The sequence below is a fragment of the Myxine glutinosa genome, chromosome 2 (assembly GCF_964187855.1).
Source record: "Myxine glutinosa chromosome 2, kmMyxGlut1.1, whole genome shotgun sequence".
NCBI lineage: Eukaryota > Metazoa > Chordata > Myxini > Myxiniformes > Myxinidae > Myxine > Myxine glutinosa.
Window position 1 is genome coordinate 121347964 of NC_136262.1, and position 12013 is coordinate 121359976.

The 12013-nt window shown below is 42.8% G+C and overlaps 1 protein-coding gene across 7 annotated transcripts in view; it reads left to right on the forward strand.

Moving 5' to 3' along the window:
- The window catches only part of CDC37 (cell division cycle 37, HSP90 cochaperone), a 74804-nt gene that overhangs the window by 43021 nt on the left and 19770 nt on the right, over window positions 1-12013 (forward strand). For 4 of the 7 annotated variants that reach the window (XM_068099754.2, XM_068099755.2, XM_068099753.2 and 1 more), the window contains exons 6-8: window positions 3096-3110; window positions 4449-4564; window positions 5721-5843. In XM_068099754.2, the coding sequence (XP_067955855.2) occupies window positions 3096-3110; window positions 4449-4564; window positions 5721-5843 (254 nt within the window). The remainder of the gene's footprint in view (window positions 1-3095; window positions 3111-4448; window positions 4565-5720; window positions 5844-12013) is intronic. The other 3 variants (XM_078771606.1, XM_078771605.1, XM_068099756.2) reach the window with 1 other exon arrangement.

The window sequence follows — 12013 nt, forward strand, 5'->3', positions numbered from 1 at the left end:
TAGGAAAGGTAGTAGTTCCCAGATACACCTCATAATGCTGAAGCTCTTTTGTCTTTTGCTGAAGGGTCTCTTTTTCCACAGTGGCATAATTTGCCTGATGTTTGTTAAAGTTTTTCGAATAGTAGCACACCGGGTGATCCACGCCATCATCATCTTCCTGTAATAGAACTGCCCCAGCCCCCACATCACGTGCATCAATGGCTAACTTGAAAGGTTCTTGAAAATTCGGGGCTGCTAGGACAGGAGAGCTCATTAATATCGCTTTGACGTGGGCAAAGGCAGCCTGGCATTTGTCATCCCAAACAAACTTGGTCTCTTTCCTCAGCAAATTCGTTAAAGGGGCTACCACATCAGAAAAATTCCTGCAGAACCGCCGGTACCAACCAGCCATACCCAAGAATCTCATAAGCTCCTTCTTCCCTTTTGGAACTTGGAAGCAATCAATGGCTTCTATCTTGGCTGTCACTGGTTGCACCTGACCCTGACCTACTACATGGCCCAGGAACACCACCTGTGCTTTTACAAACTCGCTCTTAGATAAGTTGATGGTCAACCCTGCCTCGGTCAGTTTCTTGAAAAATGCATGAATTTGTTTAATATGATCTTCCATGGTCATGGTGTGGATGATGACATCATCCAGATAAGCCTCCATCCCCTCAAGGTCTGCAATAAGCTTATTAATCAGCCGTTGAAATGTAGCAGGCCCGTTTTTCAATCCAAAGGGAAGAACCTTGTACTGATACAACCCATTTGGTGTGATTAAAGCCAAGATTTCCTTGGCTCTATCAGTAAGAGGAATCTGCCAATACCCTTTTAGCAAGTAAAACTTAGTTACAAATTTAGCGGGGCCTATTCTATCAATAGTCATCAATCCTCGGGATGGGATATGAGTCGGTCTTGGTCACTGCATTAACCCGTTTTAAATCCGTACAACAGCGAAAACTGCCATCGGCTTTTGGAACCAACACACATGGTGAGCTCCATTCACTGCTGCTTCGTTCGATGATGTCATTCTCCAACATATACTGAACCTCCTTCCGAAGATAATCCATCTGCACAAGTTTTTTTTTTTTTGTATACAGAATCGAGGCTCGTGAAAGAGCTAACATTTATTTCACAAACAAATCAAACAGACAAACAAAATATATAAAAGGAGGGAGCGGTAGACAAGATGGGGAGAGAAGGGGAAGCACACAAACACAACACTTGAGAGCAGGGACATCGGGAGATGTGTGGGAGGGAGAGGGCTGGGGGGGGGGGGGGGGGGTGGGAGAAGTATAAAACACATGGACACCAAGGACATCCAGGACAGAAGGTGGTATTTCAAAAAAGTGTATCTGGGGTGAATTAGCAGGGGTAGAAAAGATCAAGGTTTTGGATGGGGGAAGATAAGAGATGGTGGTGAACAGCTGTTTTAAACACCTGGAGGGAGGAGTGGGATTTAAGGGAGTGGGGGAGTTTGTTCCAGAGGCGGGAGAAAAGGGGAATAAAAGAGTGAAGGTGAGCAGAGAGCCTAGATTTTGGCAGTTTAACCATAAGAGGGTTGCAGGCAGATCTTGTGCGACCTGAAGGAATATTGGGGGGACAGAGCACAGAGAGAGCTGGGGGAGCAAGGCCGGAGAGGAGTCGGTAGAAGACAGAAAGACCACCAACCTGCCTGCGGTGAGTGAGTGAAAGGCCCTCAGAGTTAACTTCATCGCAGGAGATTCCAATGATTCTGAAAGCTTTGGTTTCAACAGCGTGAAGCCGAGCTAGGTGTGAGGCAGGAGCACCAGCCCAGAGGGGGGAACAGTATTCCATTGAGCTGCGGATGAAAGCCTTGTATGTGGTGAGCTCAGATGTGCCAAGGAAGGACTTCGCACGACGGACGGAGGATGCCCAGTCGGTGACTGGCTTTGGAGGCCAGCTTGGAAATGTGGTTTTCCCAAGAAAGATCATGGCAGATAGTGAGACCCAAAAGCTTGAGCGACAGAACTTCTTGGAGAGGATTGTTGAGAAAGTAGATGGGAGGGTTTTCCAGTCGGTCCTTTCGGAGAGACATTGTAAGAGTGTGAGATTTGTCAGGATTGAAAGACATGTTCCACTTGTTTGACCAGTCTGTGATTTTTTCCAGGTCTGCAGAGAGTGAGGAGGCTCCAGACTGCTGATCTGAGGGATGAGGAATGGAGCGGCAGATAGTGGAGTCATCAGCAAAGAGATAGAGAGGATTTTCCAGAGAGTCAGAGAGATCATTGATGAAGACAAGAAATAGCACAGGGCCCAGAACACTACCTTGGGGAACTCCAGCCAGAACAGGAAGGGGAGATGAGAGAAATCCATTCAGGGCCACATGTTGCCTTCGACCAGAGAGGAAGTCCGCAAGCCATGAGTGGAGATTTCCATGGATACCATAGGAGGAGAGTTTGGTGAGCAGAGCTGGGTGCCAGACCGTATCGAAGGCACGTGATATGTCAAGTGAGACAGCTCTGATTTCCTGTTTGGCATTGAGGACCCCCATCCATTGTTGAGACAGCAGAAGCAACATGTCCAGAGTAGAATGACCTGGTCTGAATCAAAATTGATGATCAGAGATCAAGCCATTGGAGAAGAGGAAGGATTTGATATCCGAAGCAATGATGGATTCCATGACTTTGCTGATAATTGGAAGCAGGCTGATTGGTCTGTAGTTGCAAAAATCTGTTTTTGCACCTTTGTTGTGTAAAGCGGTAATGTTTGCTGATTTCCAAGATGCTGGCAGATGACCTTGAGCAAAAGAGAGGGTGAAAAGAACAGAGAGGGTGAGATAGAGCGGCAGAGCAGGATTTTAGGACCCGTGGGCTGATGCCGTCTGGTCCAGTTGCAGAATCAGAGTCGAGGTTTGACAAAAACTTCTCCACCTTTTCAGGAGAGAAGGACGCAGAGTCCAGGAGCAGTTGGGTTCGACTGGGAAAGGTGGGAACAGAGAAAGATGGGTTTGGGAAACTTGTTTGTGGTTTTATAATAAAAAGGACTTTAAAGTCAAGTCTCTCTCTCTCTCTCTCTCCCTCTCCCTCTCCCTCTCTCGCCCCCTGCTGGCTGTTGTGATTTGGGTGTGGCGTCATGACCGCCGTATGCAGCTGCTCTGTGTTGTGGTGAGTCCTCTGTGTGGTTTTCACCTCTCCTGTCCTCCCCTGCCCCCCCCCCCTCCTCCCTCTCCTTTTCCATCCCGTGTGCTTTGGCGTTTTGTTTTCATCCTTTCTACACCTTTGTCTTTGAGTGAGAGAGTATTGAGAGCGGGCCCATTTTGGGTGTGGCCTACTGGCTTCGACGACGCTTTGTAAGCCTTTTTGTGCTTATAATGCACGTTTGTTATTTATTTTAGTTCGATTTATTTAGGTTTGGTATTTTCTTGTCCGGTTCAGACAAGTGGGGGGTGTAAATTCGCTGGGATGGTGAATACACGCTTTCCGTTAGAGGCATTCGACAATTTAACAAGGAAGCATGCATTTGTGTGTGTTCCACCCAAAGGAACTTCCACCGAGGACATTGTTTTGTCGGTGGGGAAAATAATCGGTTGTGAGAATGTACGAGCAGCATCGAGAATGAATCAGAAAGTTGTTATATTTGTGTCCAAGGAAAAATTCGTTCACAATGTTGTTGGTGCGGGATTAACCACAGAGAATGGTCTCTTTGTCTTGGCTTCGCTTATGGACACCCCCGTCATATCTAATGTCCCTCCATTTATAACCTGCAATCAGCTGATGTCCATTCTGTCACGATGCGGAACAGTTGTGTCGAAAATCACAATGATTCCTCCGGTTGCACGATGAACGTGTTAAACGTGATGAGCTTTCGACGGCAGGTGTATATTTTGCGCTTTTTCAAGCAAACCAGGCTACAATGGGCTCCACAGGTGGAAGCTGGCCCTCTTATCCCACCATCCCTTTCCAGAGCTTTTGCTTCATTTTCAAGGTTTCACCTCTTTTCATTTGATGGGAAAATTCTGTTTATTGTATTTGTGTTAAAACCCTTGTTCCTGATAGACCTGCAGAACCACAAGCGCATTGGAGTAGAATGCTCCAGACTACTCGTTCCACTTCGATCAACTGGCTTGTTATGTACAAAGTACTCGTCGCCAAGCACTCCGGAGACTTACAGTGGCGACTGGCACATTACATTTTACCCTCCGATATTTTATCTCACCATATATGTTCCGATAACACAGAATCATGTCCCTTCTGCGGTGCCATGGAAACCATTTTTCACTTTTTTATCGATTGCTCTAGGTTGGCACCCCTTTTTGCAGTTTTATTACGTGTTATCCGGTGGCTAGGCCTAGCTTTTACTCATTGTGTTTTTATTTTCGGTTTTGGCATCTCCCACCAGTGTAAAGATGAATACCTTTTAGCTAACTATTTGTCCTCTGAGGCGAAGCTTGCTATATGACCAGTGGTATTTGCTAGTTATCTTATCAAATCGTTTTTGCCCAGGAATGTTGAGAAGATGGGAAGACAGTCAGAGTTATCTTGCTGAGCATCCGCATCTTGCGTGTGAAGAATCTGCAAACTACCTTGTTATCTGGTGTATAGATCTTCAGGTAACAGAGGTAAGTTGTTTGTGTATTACATTCCATCAACCAACCAATGTCCTGGTGCTTGTTACCTTCCCTTAACCAATCACTGTCCTGGTGTTTTGTTACATTCCATAAAGCAATCGATGTATTGGTGTGTTACATTCCATCAACCAAGCAATGTCCTGGTGTTTGTTACATTCCATAAACCAATCAATGTCCTGTGTTTGTTACATTCCATGAACCAATCAATGTCCTGGTGTTTGTTACATTCCATGAACCAATCAATGTCCTGGTGTTTGTTACATTGGATAAACCAAGCAATGTATTGGTGTTTTTTTACATTCCATAAACCAATCAATATCCTGTGTTTGTTACATTCCATGAACCAATCAATGTCCTGGTATTTGTTACATTCCATAAACCAATCGATGTATTGGTGTTTTGTTACATTCCACAAACCAATCGATGTATTGGTGTTTTGTTACATTCCATAAACCAATCAATGTCCCGTGTTTGTTACATTCCATGAACCAATCGATGTTCTGGTATTTCTTACATTCCATAAACCAATCAATGTATTGGTGTTTTGTTACATTGCATAAACCAAGCAATGTATTGGTGTTTTTTTTACATTCCATGAACCAATCGATTTTCTGGTATTTGTTACAATCCATAAACCAATCAATGTATTGGTGTTTTGTTACATTCCATAAACCAAGCAATGTATTGGTGTTTTGTTACATTCCATAAACCAATCAATGTCCCATGTTTGTTACATTCCATGAACCAATCGATGTTCTGGTATTTCTTACATTCTATAAGCCAATCAATGTATTGGTGTTTTGTTACATTGCATAAACCAAGCAATGTATTGGTGTTTTTTTTACATTCCATGAACCAATCGATGTTCTGGTATTTGTTACATTCCATAAACCAATCAATGTATTGGTGTTTTGTTACATTCCATAAACCAAGCAATGTATTGGTGTTTTGTTACATTCCATAAACCAATCAATGTCCCATGTTTGTTACATTCCATAAACCAATCAATGTATTGGTGTTTTGTTACATTCCATCAACCAATCGATGTATTGGTGTTTTGTTACATTCCATAAACCAATCGATGTATTGGTGTGTTGTTACATTCCATCAACCAATCAGTCCTTTTTTCATGAATATTCTCCATCAGAAACATAACCTAATGAAGCAAGTGGCACATCAGACCATTGTCCTTCAGTTCATCCTGGAACTTTCACGTTCTCTTAAATGTGACCCTCGTTCCTGCTTTTCTTCATTTTTCTCAAGAGTGAAGGTAATGCCTCATCACTGTCACCACAACAGGCACTCCAACATTGCTCACCCCTTGTGCGAGGAATTTCTGTATTTAGTCATTTTCTTTATTTTTGTGTTGTTTGGGTCAAAATTGCTGGGTACTGAAATGGCAATTAGCAAGGCTATCTTCTTTTTTTTTTAACCTGAGTAGTCTATCCAGTTGCAATGCTTAATGCGCAAATCTTTGGAAGTTCTCTTATTGGACGTTAGGGTGTATCTGTGTCCTTCCTTGCTCATTAATGAGCTTGCTTAGTGGGTCCAGGGCCAGGCAAAACAGGAGGGGTGAAAGGCTGTCTCCCTGGAAGATCCTGCGACGTGTCTTCACTGCTGGTATTGTGATCTTTCCTTCTGAATGCTGTAATATCAATGTGGTATTCCAAAGCTCCATTGCTTTCTCAATAAGTTTGATTATTTGGTGGTTGATCTTTTATAATTGCATGCGTTGTATCATCCATGAATGTGGGACACTATCAAAAGGTCTGTTATAGTCTAGCCAAACTGTGGACACTTTGGTTCTAGTTTTACAGTTTTTGAATATGGCCTTGTTTAGTAGTAGGTGGTCTATTGTTCTGTAGCATCCGCTTTTACATCCCTTCTGTTCTTCCTCTAGGCTTCTTTATTATATTACATGGTGGTACACCATTTCTGTGATTATTCCTGTTAAAAGTTTATACAGTGCCCTACCTAAGATTGGATGGAACATTTAAGTCAAATTTGTTTTTGTTATATTTTCAAGAAGTTTGGATTTGAGATGAAAAGATGAGTATGAGGCAAGAGTACAGAAGATCAGCTTTTATTTATTGATATTTCTATTACAGACTTGGCATTTAATATGGAATATTTTTTTCTGGTGGTGAACTTACTTTTCAAGATGTCTTAGAACCAAAAGTTCATTGGAATTATGTTGAAATTATTCTAGATTTTGTTAATGTGACCTTTAAAAGAAAGAAAAACCACATTTGACATTTCGAAACAAATAAATTGATCCTTGAAAGTGATGTAAACTGATATCGAACTCAATTCATGGACAGTACTGTGTTAAACTTCTGTACGTTTTCCAGAAGTATCTCTATTTTGCACAGTAGCCAAATTTTTTTGAAACAAAAACAAAAGTTAAATTACGACTGGGATTACAGACAGTAAAATTACAGTTCAGTACTTCGTGTAACCCCCACGAGCATTCAGGAGAGCACGTACACGTTGAGGCATGCTGTTCACGAGATTTGCCAAGGTTTGGACAGGAATCGCTTGCCATGCAGTGACAACGGCCTGCTGCAATTCACACACAGAGGTCGGCTGCTGGTCCAAGTGGTCGATTTGACGCGTTAATTCTGCCCACAAGTTCTCTATCGGATTCATATGCGGGGGACATGGCAGGCCACTCCATATGCTCTACACCACGGTCAGCAAGAAAGTGTTGGATCATGCGAGCACGATGAGGCCATGCATTGTCATCTTGGAAGACAAAGTTTCCTCGAAAGGCTGCACGAGCAAATGGAAGCAATGTTTCTTCCAGAATGGCCCTGTACTTGAACTGGTTCAGGTTTCCATTCAGAACAACCAGGTCAGTTTTGCCGCCTGCATGAAAAGCAGCCCAAACGGTCACCCCACCACCTCCAGCTTGGACTCTTGGCACTATACAATCTTTGTTGTCGGCTTCATGCACTTGTCTGCGCACTCGGACGCGGCCATCTTGACGATAGGCCAGAAATCTAGACTCGTCACTGAAGATCGCGTGATTCCAGTGTCCTGGCTGCCATTTGACGGTGCTCTCTGGCCCACTGCAATCGGCGTTGGCGGTGTTGTCTGATCAGGCGTGGCTTTCTCAGGGGACGCCTGGCGCGATAGCCTGCTTGAACCAGTCGTTGGTTGAATAGCCTTCTGGATACAGGCACATTTGCCAGTTGCTGCCACTCAGCCCCAAGCCGATTAGCTGACTTGGTACGGCTATTGCGGACTAACCGGTGCAGCTGGCGACATCCCTCCTTGTGGTTCTGCGGGAACGTCCTGGCCTCGGTATTGGAGTAGGGACACCCCTCTGAGCATTTCGTTTCAGGATCTTTGACACCTGACCTTGAGTGATGCCATACTGCCGAGCAATCGCATGCTGTTTCATGCCGTAATTTCGTAAAGCCACCACTCCATGACAAACAGCATTGTCGAGTTGACGGACCATCTCCAGAGGAAGCGGCGATAACCTGTGGAGACGTGCAGCAGTTGTTTTCCACTAATACAGAACGCAACAACCCTTGTATACCCGACTGTGAAGCCAATCATCAAATGCACCTGTCCGTACATTTTGCCATGCCACCTGTGATATAATCCTGTTGTTGACTTCTTGCTGCGACAGACAATCAGTGACATGGTTCTTTTAACAAATAAATCACCAAAGTGTAAAAGAAACTCACTAGATTGATATACTGAGTTAAGAAAGTAAACCCAAGTCAAGAAAAAAAAAATATTCCATCGTAAATGCCAAGTCTGTATATATGTTTTACCCTTGCAGAACAATATCACTTTGTATGTTCAGTCCCCCCATTTTAGGTAAGCATAAGTATTGGAACAAATGCCTGACAGGTGTTTCTTATTGCACAGGTTTTTCTTGTTGCATTGATTGTTCACACATAAAAGAGACGTTATTGTCGAGTTTTGGTTTTGGCTTTTGCCTTTGCCTCGAGAGTCTGCTTTTGGAGTCAGTCAACAGAAACCAATATGAAGACCAGATAAACTATGAAAGAAAAGGAAGCAATTTGGAAGCTGAAAGAACAGAAGAATTGAATAAGAACCATCACACAAAAATTGGGCAGAGCAAATACAACAATTTGGAATATCTTGCAAAAGAAAGAAACCACCAGTACTTATCAACAGACATCAACCAAGGTCAGCCAATAGGCCATGTGCAGAAGGTGGAAAAAGCGAGAAATCTGTTTTCGTTCCATGTTTGAGGTGCAACTTGAAATTCTGCATATGTATAGACAACTATATGGTGACCTCTGGTTAAAAAGTTGTCCATTAAATATCTGTACGACACGGCGTTGAGGGGTGTTGAAGTTTGCTACTGGGGTCCAAAAAGCGGCTTTTTGGCAAATCAGCAATTTTTAAGGACTCGTATCTCCAGAACTACGAATACATGGGCTATTGTACTTGGTGAACCTGAAAACTGGATAACATACTTTAAAAATTCAAAATCCTAAGGTTGTCCTTGCTTTATTAAAATAATTGTCATCACTAAAACACAGTGATTTTTCATAAATAATCGCAACCGCTCTCGTTTTTGATACGTCACAGATTCCTAACTAATCACGGTAGAGAAGTAATTATACAAACATCAAAACGCCCACTGTGAATGTCTGTAAAATGAAGTATCAAGGTCTTGTAATCAATAATGGTTCTGTTGTAGTTATCGATTTGAGGAGTGGCATTTGACGTTTTCAACCTTTTCCATGCACCCATTGCTTCAAGACTAGACAAGTCGGGCAGTCTAAACTGCAGTTTCTGAGAGATACCACAACAGGGTTTTCAAGGAAGAAGCAAAAATGTCAACCGTCAATTATGGAGGGAATAATCATGCCTGGAGTGTTGCGATTTATCCAAAGAATCATTATCTGCCACATTTTAATGTACTGATGTGTCCGTTGGACCACATTTTCATTGGTCCTCGGAGCATACCTGCCTGCTGTACTCGGAGTGGTTTGGGGGGGGGAGGGGTGATGGGTGGGGGTGGGTCTTTTGGGGACTTTTGGGTCTTCCTGGGTCATTTGGATCTTTGTGGTTTTTCAGGTCTTTTGGGTCCTCTGGGTCTTAAGGATCTTGGGAGTCTTAAAAGGTCTTCAAAAGTCAAAGGAGTCTCAGCAGTTTAAAGGGCTAAAAGTTACTTTACAACAGTGTAATTAATTAATTAATAGACATACGTAATTAAAAGACACACAAAGCATGCCTCACATGCACGCGCACACACACATGCTATCCACGTTCACTATGCTCGAGCATTCAATGAACCTATCCAAGGGGATCAGGAAATGGATGAATGGTTCACAGAAGGCAACACCTTCCTCATCCCAAAATCTGAAGAGACCCAAATACCCCACAAATACCGGCCAATAACCTGTCTACCAACAGCATACAAACTTTTAACAGGAATCATCACAGACACAATGTACCACCACCTAACATAACAAAGAGGAATGAACAGAAGGGATGCAAGAGAGGATGTTACGGAACATAGACCACCTATTACTAAACAAGGCCATACACGAAAATTGCAATACGAGAAGAACCAAATTGTCCAAAGCGTGGATAGACTATAAAAAAGCTTTTGACAGTGTCAGAAGATGTCACACACCAAACCGAAACAGCAACGAATACAGCCCCAACAATTGCAAAAAAGACAAAAGAAAAATACAAGATGAAATAATAGTTTCTGCATTGTAGAAACAGGAAGCACGAGTCACCTCCTATCAGGATGTAAAAACTCATGTCAGAGCAGCTGTACACCCAAAGGCACAACCAGGTATGTAGAGTAATCCACTGGCACATCTGCAGAAATTTCAATATCCCAGTTCTACAAAACTTGTGGAAACGTGAACCAAGAGCAATCATTGAAAACAGGACATAATTCTCACGTATGACCTGATGATCCCATCCAGCGTGAATATAGAAGACAAAGCATTGCAACTGGACATAGTACTCAAGACCACAAAGGAAAATACAGCATTGCTGATTGAGATATCAGTACTCTGCGATTTTGGCCTAAATAATGCCGAAATCAAGGAAATGACCAAATACCAAAACCTCAAGAATGAAATGAAAAGATCCTGGAAGCTGAAGAGCACCGGAATTGTAACTGATAATTGGGGCAACGGGAATGATAAAGAACAACCTCACAGAGATTTTAAAAACCATCCCTGGGAACATTACCACAAATGAACTGCAGGGTACGGAGCTCAGTGACGATCCTGAAAAGAGCCCTTGGAACAAAACTGAGAACAATAAAACTTCACAACTTAACCCATGAATCACAACCCTTCACCGAAACTTCGAGTCCTGGGAGAACTCCGTTCCACCTTCTAAAACCCAAATTATGGAGATAACAACCACACACGTACAAAAACCACACATACATACATACATACACACACAAACGATGAACCAATAAATTCCACATTCCTGTGCCACCATCAGTCGACGTCAGGCATTGACAGCAGGTTCGTGAATGACTTGCACAACAAACGTACCCATCTGAATGGTTCGATACCCATTCAATGGCGAATCTGCATATGGCGAATCCGGGAATGTCGAGGTTAGAAAGTAGAAACCCTCACATTATTTCCTCATTCATATTTAAACTCAATATCTCTATTTTCATTCCAAACAGCATCATTCCAATCATACATTAATTCTATAACAAAATAGTGTTAAATCACAATTGTATCCAGATATTATCAAACTAGCCCATTGTCGTCATCTGATCATTTCCGGATTCAGAGCAGGGGTTCCCAACCTTTTTTGTGTTATGCCCCCTTGGCTCCCAGAGCACATCCCCAGCACCCCCCTCCCTTTTACGAGGGTCGAGCGGCAGAGCGCGTGTAAGCAGGCTAGGGGGGGCCTGGTGGCATGCCCCCCAGAAAAAAATTGATTTCTAGATGCTCTGTGGTGCATTCTGAGAGGTGTTTTTTCCTTTAATTGGCTATTTTGTTTGTATGAGAATTGGTAAATTATTACACAGAAAATGAGGAATTCCAAGTAGCCAACATGAACATTTAGTTCCATAGTTTTTTTCTGTTCCTTACTGGCTCCCAACTACATCGTTTTTGGAAGAAGCAAACAAAGCAACGTCGCTCGAGTGATGCATGTTTGATATGAGATTTTAATATCAGTAGCAACCCTATGGACAGCTTAAAATAGAACTGTCACACAAGAAAACAGTATGAAAAGGTTCCAAGTCAAGAATATGTGAAAACTAAAAACCTCTGTTGTGTCTGTATTTAACGCAGTGTGTTATAATCTCACAAAAAGAAACTCGATTCGACAACAACTCAGGTAATCAAAACTAGGGACGCGGTGCATGCCCCGTAAAAGTGAATTAAAAACTCAGTGGGATGGCTGAAATTGCATTTTAACTACCAATTGGGGTATCCGTGGTTGAGTCAC